This window comes from Thamnophis elegans, unplaced genomic scaffold (genome assembly GCF_009769535.1).
Source record: "Thamnophis elegans isolate rThaEle1 unplaced genomic scaffold, rThaEle1.pri scaffold_200_arrow_ctg1, whole genome shotgun sequence".
NCBI classification, from domain to species: Eukaryota; Metazoa; Chordata; class Lepidosauria; order Squamata; family Colubridae; genus Thamnophis; species Thamnophis elegans.
In genome coordinates, this window is record NW_022473669.1 from 1 (window position 1) to 15,000 (window position 15,000).

The 15,000-nt window shown below is 41.2% G+C and overlaps 1 protein-coding gene across 1 annotated transcript in view; it reads left to right on the forward strand.

Moving 5' to 3' along the window:
• Positions 1–6: 6 nt before the first annotated feature.
• LOC116523357 (pyridoxal-dependent decarboxylase domain-containing protein 1-like) overlaps positions 7–15,000 on the forward strand; it is a 49,691-nt gene continuing 34,697 nt past the window's right edge. Inside the window, exons 1-2 of the mRNA XM_032238456.1 lie at positions 7–77; positions 14,647–14,720. Of these exons, the coding sequence (XP_032094347.1) occupies positions 57–77; positions 14,647–14,720 (95 nt within the window). The 5' untranslated portion in view covers positions 7–56. The remainder of the gene's footprint in view (positions 78–14,646; positions 14,721–15,000) is intronic.

Below are 15,000 nucleotides of genomic sequence, written 5' to 3' on the forward strand. Positions count from 1 at the left end.
AAGTAGCCCGGGCGGAGGAGCCGGAGACCTTCGCTGCCGCTCTAGCACCCGCGGCCATGGAGAGCTCCTTGGAGAAGGTGGGCGCTTCCCTGGGGGTGGGGGTGGGGCAGATCTCTGGGGAAAGAGGGGGGGGGCGCTGATCAAGGGGGGAGGGGTGTAATAGGAGCCCCTAGTGGGGGAGGGGGGAGGAGAGAAGAGGCGCCTGGTGTTCATAATGGAAGGGCAGTGATGTCAGCTCTGCGCTGTGATGAGATTCCTACAGGGATCCAGTGTTTGCACCAAGGAGGATCCGGTGCACACATAGAGAACTCCCTGTTATTAATGCACTGATCACTACAATTGCATAATGATAGATAGATAGATGATAGATAGATAGATAGATAGATAGATAGATAGATAGATAGATAGATAGATGATAGATAGATAGATAGATAGACAGACAGACAGACAGACAGACAGACATGTACATAGATGATTGATATATAAATAGATAATAGATACAACATATATACATATATACATAGAAGAAGATACGTACATGATAGATTAGAGGTAGGTAGGTAGGTAGGTAGGTAGGTAGGTAGGTAGGTGGTAGATAGATAGATAGATAGATAGATAGATAGATAGACAGACAGACAGACAGACAGACAGACAGACAGACAGACATGTACATAGATGATTGATATATAAATAGATAATAGATACAACATATATACATATATACATAGAAGAAGATACGTACATGATAGATTAGAGGTAGGTAGGTAGGTAGGTAGGTAGGTAGGTGGTAGATAGATAGATAGATAGATAGATAGATAGATAGATAGACAGACAGACAGACAGACAGACAGACAGACATGTACATAGATGATTGATATATAAATAGATAATAGATACAACATATATACATATATACATAGAAGTAGATACGTACATGATAGATTAGACTCTAATCATTAGAGGTAGGTAGGTAGGTAGGTAGATAGATTGATTATACATACTTATATACATAGATGATAGAAACATATATATACACATACATACATAGATGATAGATACATCATGCATACATACATATATACACAGAAGATAGATATATACAGACATGATTAGAGGTAGGTAGGTAAATAGATAATACATATACATACATGCATATGTAGATGATAGATAAATACATACATATATAGATGATTGATACATATAGATGATAGATATACATACATACATATATACATAGATGATAGATACATACATATAGATTAGAGGTGGGTGGGTGGGTGGACAGACAGACAGACAGACAGACAGACAGACAGACAGATATGAATATAGGATGGATATAGATATGACTATAGATATACGTAGATTATGCATACATTAATGCACAAACACACACAAACACATTAATGCATATATAGATAGATATAGATGCATTGATAGGTGTGTGTGTGTTTGTCCATTAATCCTATGTGTTCTTTTGTGCATTTAAAATATATGGATTTATGATTTGCTTATCACATTTTTGCACTGCGTATTACACTTGTGTGATTCTAGGGGATTTGCAGATAAAATATGTGTGTATTACCTTAATACTATATATGTGTGTATATATTACCTCAATATTACATGTGTGTGTGTATTGCCTTAATAGTATATATAAATCTGTATTGCTTTTATATCTATGAGTGTGTTTGTGTGTGTGTGTGTATTGCCTTAATAGGAGGGGGGAAGCGTGCATGTGTGTATTGCCTATATTGTATGTATGTAGGTATGTAGGTATATGCTGTGTGTATTTATATGTATATATGTGATTAATTGTATTCTATATAGTATATAATATATGTTGCAGAAACAAATGTGTGCACATATGGGTGTATGTGTATATATATATATATATATATATATATATATATATATATATATATATATATATATATGTCCATATGTACTTATGCACCTATTTGTTACATTCATAACTTCATTCGTGACCAATTAATACAATAAATAGATTCTGTTCATCCCACGATGGACTTCTACTTACATCAGGGCATCTGTATTCAGAGAGAGCCACTAGGGTGGCTCAATGGGGAAGGGGCTAGGAAGTGGGGAGAGCCAGAGGCTAGTCTCCATTCAGCCCCATAAGACCATTGGCTGACTTTGGGACAGTCCCTTCCTTTCAGCAGGAGCAATGGGGAACGTGGTGGGCTAGGAGTGGGTAGATCCACTGTTAGGTAAGCTCCCTGTTGGGAGAGCGAGTACATTCAGCGAAGCGTTGTGAGAGTTGTGTTGGAGAACACACAAACCAGCATACAGAGACACTGCAGTTTAAATAGGCTTTTATTTTCGTGGAAATAGAGGTATCAGAGTCCATCAAACAGCCCAAGTCATACACGGATAAGACAGTCAGTCATCAACGTCTTTCAGTTAAGGGATAATCCAAATAACATAGTCCAGTATCATATAATCAGTTCGGTACTCCAAGTTTTTTAACAGTTGCAAAACTTACAATAGCTCACGGCACTCAGATCAGCCCAGCATCTAACGAAACAGAGAGAGCTAAGAGTCATTCTGGCTCCCTCTTATGGCCAATTGGGGAAAACAGCAACCAATCATTTTACAGCATGATTTAAAGAAACAGGTATAGCCTTGTTACATGATTTATATATTGCCAACCCAACCGTTAGAATTATATTCCTAACATCCAGATTCCTTAATTCTGGAACTGCAGTCCTGAATTCTCAGCCCAAAAGTTTGAGGAAGTTGCAATCTCTGTATATGTTAACTGTTCCAATTGTGGGGGAAACTGATGTATGCAAATCAGATATTTGGAGGTGGTGTTTGTGGCAAATGCGTGGCCTGTATATTGTGAACAGACTAAATCTTTTTTTTTCTTGGCACACATTCATGTTGGGTGGGTTCCTGCCAGTTCTAACCTCTTCTATACAAGAGGTTCCACAAATCTACCGTGCCGTTTAGAACCAGTTCCAGCTCCCTCGCCCCGCCCATCCGCACATCATCAAGATGAAGAGCGAGAGGAGGAATTCTGGGAGTTGAAGTCCACAAGTCTTAAAGCTGTCAAGTTTGAACACCCCTGGGGATTTCTTTTTCTAAAGGGTTAGGGGTGCAAGGGTCTTGTAACTTGACAGCTTTAAGACTTGCGTGCTTCAAATGCCAGAGTTTCTGAGCCAACATTTTGGTTGCTAAGCAAGAGCGTTGTTATGTGAGTTTCACCACATTTTACAAGTTGGCCACTCCCACCCGGTCACATGGCCAGCAAGCCACTCCCACAAAGCAGGCCACACCTATAGAAGAGGTTCTAAAAAAATTTGAAACCCACCACTGATTCATGTACATATCCAATGCCATTTATATGGTAAATGTGGACTAGTACCGTGTTTTCCTGAAAATTAGACCTCCTAGGATAATTATAAGCCCAATCGGGCTTTTGAGCACATGCGCTAAAATAAGCCCTTCCCCGAAAATAAGCCGTCCCCGAAAATATTTAACCTGCGTGCGCAGATGGTCCCCACTATTTGGGGGGGGGGGAGAAAAGGGGAACATGCCCCATATGGCATCACACGGAATGACCTCTCAGAGGCCGCTACCCCAAACGCTAGCTACCGCACCAATTCTCTTAGTGGCGGCCGCAAAAAGAATGGCAGGCTTAGAGAACCAGGTACTGGCAAGAGTGTGCCAGTAACAGAGACAGAACTTCTGGCCCACGGGCCAAGGTTAAGGAGCCTCCTGCACCTCAAAAATAACAAGACCTTCCCCAAAATAAGGCCAAGTGCTTATTTCGGGGGGGGGAGGTCTCAAAAGAAAATAAGACCCTGTCTTATTTTCGAGGAAATGCGGTATGTAACTGTATGTAAAGATTTGTTTGATAAAGTCACTTGCGTTTTTCTTGCCTTGAAATGGATATAATCCCAGTAGTGGAAGAGAAAGCCAATCACGTTTACTTTCTCTTTTTTAAAAAAAATATATTTTTATTTTCAAAACAAACATACAAATCCTTCTTTACATACTGTAGAAAGTGTATCAGTTGGTTACAAAAGGCTTTTGTGCATCTCTTCCACCATCATCAAATACAGTTCATATTAACTCTAATATCTTAACTCGGATATTTATTATATTACCATCATCATACCTCCACTTTTATTTGACTATGATTATTTAAACATCCTTCATCATAAAATATACCAAGATTTAATACATAGCCACATACTGGCATTTCATTTACTTATTTGTAAAATCCTCCATTAACATTAAATCCTCATATCCTATTCTAGCTAAACATCCATAATATTTAATACCAAAATTTTCTAATACTCCTTTCCAAATCCCTGTTTATCATTTACATCCAATTCTCTTATATTATACTCATAGCAAGTATATAATTTATTATCATTATCCTTTCTTTATTTAACTATATCCTATATCATAACATAACAAGTATATAATTTATTATAATTATCGTTTCTTTATTTAACTATATCCTATATCATAACATTTCCCCCCTAATAATTAAAACTTAGCTGTGTCTAATTTTGTTCTTTTTTATTGTTGTTGTTATTAATAACCTTTATATACAGTCCAAAAGGATTTCTAGCCTTCCCTTCACGGATAACATTCAATATTCATATCCAATTATTACTTATCATAACAGCTCAACATTGTATACATTACTATCATTATCATTTTTTATTTAACTATACCTATTGTCACTAAATTTAACTAGGTTTAGCTGGTTTTAAATTGTACTCTTCCATCTATCAACCTGTATCTTTCTCTTAATCTTTTGAGAACATATTCCTAGGTAAGCCCTGGATTCAGACTTTGATGCTGAGATCAACTACTCAAAAGGATATCAGTTACCAAATTTTGGAGGTATAAGTTGCAGCCCCTCACATGGGTGATTTCGGGCCAGTCCTTTTTCCCTTCCTCGGCCATCAACCCATGTCACAGCTTCATTGTTTTTGGGGGAAATAGGAAGAGGAAGCATTAGCTATGTTCCCCACTTTGAGTTATTTATGAAAAAGAATAATAAAACGAGAATAAAAAACACACGGCCTTCCCATTTAAGAGAGCTAAACTCTGTGAGGATTTGGGATCCAAAAACATTAAAACATTCTGAATGGATGGATATTTAGTCCATCATTCTTTGAATGTAGAAACGAATGTCAGTCACATAACATAATTCAAGGATGCTAAAATGTAACTCTAAAATTAGCCAGGGAATCACATAAAGATTTATTAATTGTTTTGTTGTTAGTTGCAAAGTCGCGTCCTACCCATCGTGACCCCATGGACAATGTTCCTCCAGACCTTCCTGTCCTCTACCATCTTCTGGAGTCCATTGAAGCTCATGCCGATTGTTTTGGTGACTCCATCCAACCATCTCTCTTCTCTGTCGTCCCGTTCTTCTTTTGCCCTCCATCGTTCCTAACATGAGGCTCTTCTCCAGGGAATCCTTCCTTCTCATTAGGTGGCCAAAGTCTTTGAGTTTCCTCTTCAGGATCTGGCCTTCTAAAGAGCAGTCAGGGTTGACTTCCTCTAGGACTGACCAGTTGGATGGCTTTGCAGTCCAAAGGACTCACAGGAGTCTTCTCCGGCACCAGAGTTCAAAGGCCTCCATTCTTTGGCGCTCAGCCTTCCTTATGGCCCAACTTTCACAGCCATCCCTTGCAACTGGGAAAACCACAGCCTTCACTATACGCACTTTTGTTGGCATTAATGTTTCTGAGCTTAATGATAAATGACTAGCACAAGAGGAATTGTAGTTTGATCTGATATTGTTGAATGCTTAACCATTGCTTAGCCTGTTCGCCTCAACTACCGTGGCACGACAAAACTGCGCTCGACTAAGCCGCGCCTGATTAAACCGCGTCGCTGACGTCATCAACAGGGTGACAACAGCGAGCGTGGAGAAAGAAGGGCGCTTTAAATAGCGCTTTGAAAGCAAGCCGATTCAACTTAAGGTAAGGGTTAGCTTTAGGGTTAGCTTTAGGGTTAGGTTAAGGGTTAGGATTAGGTTTAGGGTTAGGTTAAGGGTTAGGTTTAGGGTTAGGTTAAGGGTTAGGTTTAGGATTAGGTTTAGGGGGGTTAGGTTTAGGTTTAGGGGTTAATTTTAGGTTTAGCGTTTACAGCGTGCTTCTGTCTCCGCACTGTTGTCGCCCTGTTGATGACGTCAGCTACGCGGTTTCGTCGAGCGCGGTTTAGTTGAACATGGTTTTGTGGTGGAACCCTCAACTACAATTTAAATATCTATTTGCTCATATTATGAATGCTGGAGCAATTTATTCAGGGTTTTTTTCCCCGATGTGTCAAAAGATCTTTGTGCTATTTCCATGCCCCTGTGAATAAGATAGGAAGGGCGTGTTCCAATGAATTGACATAGTTTGAACTCAGTTCTTAGTTTCGAAGAAACTGGAATACATTAGGAAGGTCTGGTAAATCATGTGAAAATTGCTTGGATGTCATTTGATGTTGTGGGATAATTTCCCGAGTTGAAGTCTCGGTTAATTTTGGTGACTTTCGCTCAAAAGGCATGAAGGAACTTTTAAAAAGGTAAAGGAAAAGGTTCCCCTCGCAAATATGTGCTAGTCGTTCCCGACTCTAGGGGGCGGTGCTCATCTCCGTTTCTAAGCCGAAGAGCCAGCGCTGTCCGAAGATGTCTCTATAGTCATCTGGCTGGCATGACTCAACGGCAAAGGCGCACGGAAGACTGTTACCTTCCCACCAAAGGTGGTTCCTATTTTTCTACTTGCATTTTTTACCTGGTTTCAAACTGCTCGGTTGGCAGAAGGTGGGACAAATAACAGGAGCTCACTCCATTATGCAGCGCTAGGGATTCGAACCTCCGAACTGCCGAACTTCCTGATCGACAAGCTTAGCCACTGAGGCACTGCGTTCCATTTGAAAGAACTCTTTACCCGTAGCCAAAAATCAAAGCAGCTGTCTTTTTATTCCATAAAATAAAAAAGTACGGAGAGAACAAGGAAGAGCATGTCAGTGTGTGTGTTTACTTGTGATTCCGGAATCAGGATTTCAAACCAGTCGGTTCACATTTATAGAGTCCAAAGTTCTTTTCTGATGCGTTCAATGACCTGTCAGCATGGGCCTTTACTTCCTCTGGTGGTGCCCTGCTTGGCTGCTGTGGTTGTGAACGTAACTTTGCTTTGCTGATGGAGAGTTCGAAACGTGGAAGAAGCTGAACGGTAGAAAAACAACACAACATTTGATAGATATATTGCGATACTTTGGGTCGGCTTCCTTGAAGAATGGGAAGCTACAAGGTTCGCCGTACCGATGAACGAGGGATGCTTTTCTCAGGGCTCGAGCCCGAGGTAGTCCTCAACTTGCAACGGTTTGTTTAGTGACTGCTAAAAGTTACAACGTTGCTGGAAAAAAAAGCGTTTTTTAAGGAACGTTTTTCACCGTTGCAACTTTGGTAGGATCCCCGTGGTCATGTGATCCAACAACCAGCTCATACTTAACGACCGTGGTTGTGTCCCGTGGCTGTGATTTCCTTTTGACGAGAAAAGCCCATGGGGGAAGGCAGATTCAACCCATGTAACTTATCAGCTGCAGGGATTCGTTCAACAACTACGTCAAGGGAGGTCAACAAATGGGGGCAAAACTCACTTAACAAATGTCTCACTTAACAGCAGAAATGTTGGGCTCTGTTGCGGTCGTAAGTCGAGAACTACTGTACTTGTATAGTGTGGTATAGTACAGGTAGACCTCAACTTACAACAGTTAGCAATAGCAATAGCAATAGCAGTTAGACTTATATACCGCTTCATAGGGCTTTCAGCCCTCTCTAAGCGGTTTACAGAGTCAGCATATCGCCCCAACAATCCGGGTCCTCATTTTACCCACCTCGGAAGGATGGAAGGCTGAGTCAACCTTGAGCCGGTGAGATTAGAACCGCCGAACTGCAGCTAGCAGTTCAGCTGAAGTGGCCTGCAGTACTGCACTCTACCCACTGCGCCACCTTGGCTAACAGTTCATTTAGCCAGTGTTTAAACTTACAACAGCACTGAAAAAAGTGACGTTTTTCACACTTACAACCATTTGCAGCATTTCCCTGATGGCATGAGCAAAATCCAGGCGCTAGGCAACAGATTCAGAGTTATGACGGTTGCAGCATCCCGGGGTGGTGGTGATGGACATGTGATCCCTCTTTACAGCCCTTCTGACAAGCAAAGTCGTTGAAAAGGCCAGATTCACGTAACAGCCATGTTACTCCCTTGCCAACTGCAGTGGTTCCCTTAACCGCTGCGACTGGAAAGGTCGTAAAATGGGGCAAAACTCACTTAGCAAATGTCTCTATTTAGCAGAGCAAATTTGGGGCTGAATCATGATTCTATGTCAAGGGCTCCCTATATGGGTTCACCCCATGTAACAGCCTTGCCCAGTTGATTGAAGGCCATTGCGAGGGTCTTCCCCCAACTGGCAGACCCAATTATTTTTTTTCTGGAAATGAAATATACCAAATAAATGGAAACACAAGATCACACGAGCGAATCGGTTTTTAAATTTTAAAAAAGCAGGGACAGAATTCTCCGTAACCCGACAAATGCGCGAACGTCAAAAGCGTGCCGACAAAACCGCGGCGCTAAAACCGCGATGTCAAAAGCGCGCCGACAACAGCGCGCCAACAAAAGCGCGCCGACAGAAGCGCGATTTAAGTTAAGGTAAGGTTTAGGGTGAGGGTTAGGGTTAGGGTTAGGGTTAGGTTTAGGGTTTGGTTTAGGGTTAGGGTTACAGCGCGCTTCTGTCGGCGCGCTGTTGTCGGCGTGCTTCAGCGCTCATTCGTCGGCGCGGTTTTGTCGGCGCGGTTTTGTCATTCGTACATTTGTGGTGGAACCGAATTCTCAAGTTCCCCAGCGGTTTCTTAGAAAAAGGCAGGTGCCAACCGTGCCTTTATTTGCCACGTCCCAACAAAATTACGCAAACTGCACTTCGTTTATTTGACCTACCTTGGCATTCCCTCCTTACCCATGGCATATTTTGTCTGGGTTTTGCGATAATGGCCTCTCCGTTTTGTCGGGTGGAAAAGAATTTAGAACACGCTTGTTTGACAAATCTGTGTAATGCTTCTTTTTTAGTAAATCGAGGCTTGCCATCTTGAACTTCAGTTATAATGGCTTGCAAAGCACAAGCAGACCTTTGCCAAATCATATTAAGTGAGATAAAAGCATTCTTCTGGAGCAAGTGAAGGAATGAAATAAGCTTATTATTGAGGCGACCTGCCAGGAATATTATACCATGATTATCTTAATGGTCTTTCAACCATACAATAATCATCTTCTTTCTTCTTCTTCTTCTTCTTCTTCTTCTTCTTCTTCTTCTTCTTCTTCTTCTTCTTCTTCTCCTTCTCCTCCTTCTCCTTCTGCTTCATTTTTCTCTTTCTCCTTCTCCTTCTCCTTCTCCTTCTCTTTCTCCTCCTCCTCCTCCTCCTCCTTCTCCACCTCCTCCCTCCTCCCTCCTCCCTCCTCCCTCCTCCTTCTCTATATACAAAAATGTGTGAGTTATGTTCCAGCATAACTCTGAGCAATTTCAACCGAACTTGGTACACAGATGACTTAACTCTCTGGAAAAAAAAACACTGTGGGGATAAGACCCCCCCCTAACACCCCTCGGGGTGTGTGTTCTGTTAAGATGCAGCCTGTTGTGCCTTTAAATGGCTTCTACTGTACGACCATAAAATGGCTTCTACTGTACAGCGCAGTGGAGTTGCCATGGTAACAGCTTCACAAGGGGGCTCCCTCTGGTAAGGGGGAAAACCCAACATTTGAAATTACGTTTGGTCCGGATGTTTCCCCCCCTATAAATAAATACCCAGGCAATGCGGGGTTATCAGCTAGTTATATTATACAGAAGGGACACTTTTTAAGCTGGGAGGTTTTATCCAAACACCAGCAGAAATCTGTGTGTGTGTGTGTGCGCGCGCGCGTGCGTGCTTTCATAAACATTGAAAACAAATGCTTACAGACCTCCGTTGGGAATACGGTTTCTAATAACATCTGCAGCCCAGCAGTGTTGATGTAGCTGTGAGATGCCAACCAGCTCTTTCATCTTTGGTTTCTTATTTTTATTTTAAAGGTAGATTAGATCTTCAGCTCCAACGTTTATTTTATGTATATGTATATGTATATGTATATGTATATGTATATGTATATGTATATGTGTGTGTGTGTGTGTGTATGTATGTATGTATGTATGTATGTATGTATGTATGTATTTGTTTTCGTAGATTCTCACGGGTGTAGGTATGCTGGTCTTCTTGTATTATTGTTGTTACGGACACCCAGCCAGCACCAATCTACCAATCATGATGTTGAATGTTGAATGTTGATTTTATTTATATGCTGCCCTTTTCCCCCGAAGGGGACTCAGGGCAGCTCACAACTCAACCAGGGAAGGGGGATACAAACAAAAATTTAAAACAACATAAAAAACAATACATGATTAAAACACAACCGTCATACCAATTCGAGACGGGGGCAACAGTTCTTTAGCCCCAGGCCTGTCGGAACAGCCAGGTTTTAAGGGCTTTGCGGAAGGCCTGGAGGGTGGTGAGGGTTCGAATCTCCATGGGGAGTTCGTTCCAAAGGGTCGGAGCAGCCACAGTCGCCAGTCGACACTGGCCGGCGGATGGAATTCGGAGGAGGCCTAATCTGTGGGATCTAATCGGTCTAGTGGAGGTAATTGGCAATGTAAATGATACAGCCACACAGCCAATCAATCCACTTACTGAAACAAAGCCAGCACTCCACACCCACCCGCCAAGATTTATAGAAAGACGGCAGCTCCGATCACACTTTAAGCCCAAAACCCAGCCTGAAGATGGCGAGTGAGACCTCGCCAAAACGTTACCAAGACAATCTCAATCTTACATGGGAAAAGACCCAAATGCAACAAGACCAGCATATAAATGTATATGTATATATTTGTATGTAGGTCTTTGGTTATTCGGGTTTTCTCCCGCGTAAAATTGGAGGTGTCTTGGCGACGTTTCAACGTCGTCATCTTCAGGCTTTGTATGCATTTATGTATGTATATTTATATATTGTATGTATGTATGTATGTATGTATGTATGATGTATATGTGTGTGTGTGTATGTATATGTGTGTGTGTGTGTGTGTGTGTGTGTATGTAAGTAGTGTCACAACCCCTGGTATGCCCAAATATGTTGTATTTGTGCTGATATAAATAAATAAATAAATAAATAAATAAATATGTTGTATTTGTGCTGATAAATAAATAAAGGCAACAAAGGCAACAGTAAAAATATTGGGTTTCTGTCGTGATGGACTTGTGACGAGCCGATTGACAGATAATGGAAGCAGTTAGCTTCCTCCCATAATTGGGGCTTACCAGGGGTTGTGACACTATATATATATATATATATATATATATATATATATATATATATATATATATATATATATATATATATATGTGTGTGTGTGTGTGTGTGTGTGTGTGTGTGTACACACATATACATACATACATACATACACATACACACATATATATATTCGTATGTATATTTATATTCGTATGTGTGTCTGTGTTTGTGTATGTGTATATATATGTATGTATGTATATATACATATATATATATATATATACATATATATACATTATATATATATATATATATATATATATATATATATATATATATATATATATATATATATATATATTAGTATATATTAGTATATATATTAGATTTTTACAACCCCTGGTAAGCCCCAATTATGGGAGGAAGCTAACTGCTTCCATCATCTGTCCTTCGGCTCGTCACAAGAGTCCATCACGACAGAAACCCAATATTTTTACTGTTGCCTTTGTTATATTTGTGTTTTTTTTTTATTTGTGCTGATAAATAAATAAAGGGAGACTAGTATAGATCTATTTCAAGCTATTTAGCTCTCATCAGCTAGCCATACCCTTACTGGGATTTGAACCTGGGCTATATGGCATACTAGGCACACTAGGCAGAGATCTTAGCCATTAGGCCACAGGCTCTTATCCGTTTATCAGCGAAGCCAGGGTGAAAGGTATCTATTAGATTTTTACAACCCCTGGTAAGCCCCAATTATGGGAGGAAGCTAACTGCTTCCATCATCTGTCCTTCGGCTCGTCACAAGAGTCCATCACGACAGAAACCCAATATTTTTACTGTTGCCTTTGTTATATTTGTGTGTTGTTGTTGTTTTTTAAAATTTATATATATATATAATACGAAATACCCTTAGGAGGCAAAAATGTGGGGAGGGGTTCATATCATTTAATAATAATAAGCTTTATTGATTAGCTTGTAGGCCATAGCAAAGCACAAGGTTCAAACACATATCACCCGTAAAATCCTATACGAGCAATTTAAAATAAGAGTAAAATACAATAGGATAAGATACATTATAATTTAATGCATAAATATGTAAAGTAGAATAAAATGACGTAAAATTATATTCCGGGGTCACCCTTGCAATCTACCCCAATCAGTCCCATGGACGCAGATCTCAACCGGACCGTTTTGTTTAAGGACTCTGCTGTGTTAAATGTTGTTTTCCGTTTCTGGCCTCACATAAAGTCAGTTGTTTTGATACGGGGATCCCAATGGGTCCTTCAGTTGTTATATAGACCAAGGTACATGTCTCTCTCCCCCTTCTACAAGCAACAATCCAATAGGATGTGAGCTAGGTTTTCTACCTCCGCCGCGTCGCAAATGCAGAGACGCTCATTGTAGGGTATAGAATGGAATCTGCCCTATCTGACCCTTGTGTCCAGCGGTTCGAATCTTGCTCGCAGAAATATCTCCCTGATGTTTTGGCAGCTGCAACTTCCAATAGCTTCATATCGTTTGTCGAAGTCAATATCTTCTCAAACCCTCTGCTTGCTTATCCAGGTTATGTTACGGTGATGGGCTTAGCTTATATTTATCTGAAAAAGGTTGCTATTGCCCTCCAAGTACTTTGAGAAAGATTTATCACCTTGTTAAACCTGAGCTGTACATAATTAAGCAGGTGTGTGTTTCGTTGCTGTGAATTTATTGACACTCCTCCCTGATGTTGGGTACAAACCCGCTCCCTTTCCTGGATATTTGTGTTGTGTTTATGTGTGGGTGTGTATGTGTGCTTGATGCCTTGAAGCACTAACCCCTTGTTTTAACTGTATTTCTTATTAAACACAACCCCGAGGCAGCCCCTCCTCAAGTTTGACACCCCTGCTTCAGAATCTCCGAAAGAAAATGGGGAAGACAGAGATAAAAGTTCTAGGCCACCTATGGAATGATTCACGGTGGAAAATGGACAGCATGACTCTAATCAGAGTTTCCCATTAACACAGTGTCCCATGGTGGTTCTGGAATTGATGTGCTTTTACACACACACACACACACACACACACACACACACACACACAATGACAGCGAGGACCTTTAAAAGAAAACTGAGATATTTCTTAAAACATTTCTTCAATTCAGCTTTCGTTAGGCTGGCTTCCTCTGGTTATGGGAGACTACAGTTCCCATCGTGAGCCGGGGTGATGGTGGTGGCGCAGTGGTTAGGATGCAGTATTGCAGGCTAACTCTGCCGACTGCCAGCAGTTCGATCCTGACTGGCTCAAGGTTGACTCAGCCTCCCATTCTTCCGAGGTCAGAAAATGAGGACCTAGATTGTTTTTTTTGTGGGGAGGGGGGCATAGACTGACTCTGTAAATCATTTAGAGAGGACTGTAAAAGCATCACAAAGCTGTATATAAGTGCTGTTGCCATTGAGTCAGCCTTCCATCCTTCTGAGTTTGGAAAATGAGGGCCCAGATTGTTGGGAGCGATAGGCTAACTCTGTAAACCACTTAAAGAGGGCTGTAAAACACTATGAAGCAGTATATAAGTCTAAGTACTATTGCTCTTCCTTCCTTCCTTCCTTCCTTCCTCCTTGCCTCCCTCCCTCCCTCCTTCCCTCTCTCCCTCCCTCCCTTTCTTCCTTCTAAATGCTATTGCCCTTCCTTCCTTCCTTCCTTCCTTCCTTCCTTCCTTCCTTCCTTCCTTCCTTCCTTCCTCCTTTCCTCCCTCCTTCCCTCCCTCCCTTCCTTCTAAATGCTATTGCCCTTCCTTCCTCCTTCCTTCCCTCCCTCCTTCCCTCCCTCCCTTCCTTCTAAATGCTATTGCCCTTCCTTCCTTCCTTCCTTCCTTCCTTCCTTCCCTGGTGCGCAGTGGTTAGATTGCAGTATTGCAGGCTAACCCTGCCAACTGCCAGCAGTTCGATCCTGACCGACTAAAGGTTGACTCAGCCTTCCATCCTTCCGAGGTGGGTCAAATGAGGACCCAAATTGTTGGGGCAAGTGGCTGATTCTTTAAACCACTGTCAGAGGGCTGTAAAAGCAATATGAAGGCATATATATGTCTTAAGAGCTATCGCTATCGCTGTCATTGTTACCAATATGTCTACAGTGGATTGTAACATCCACTCCAGGTGGGCACACGTCCAGAAATGCCTCAAGAGATGCTATCATAGCTTCTTTCTATGATTTATGAAGTTTCGGGAACGTGAGAAGAATTAGAACTTTACAATATAATTGACTTTGGTTTTTTTATTTTTATTTTTTTCATTTTTCTTTCTAAATAACAGATGGTTGACCCCACCTTAGCAGAAATGGGAAAGAATCTCAACGAGGCCATGAAGCTGCTTGAAGACAATCAGAGGTATTTAATTGTCTTTGACTTGGCAGAATTTCAATAGCTCCATTGAGCTACACAAGCCCCTTTTGCCACCACAAGGCAGTAATCTATGAAGGGGGAGCATGCAGATAGGACTAGCTAAAACTTCTGTTGTTCTAATTCTGAGCCGAAGCTAAATGTAATGGAGACTAAAGCATATGAAGAACAGTTGCAGGAACTGGGTGTGTCTAGTTTAATGAAAAGAAGGACCAGGGGAGACATGATAGCAGCCTTCCAATATCTCAGGGGTTGCCACAAAGAAGAG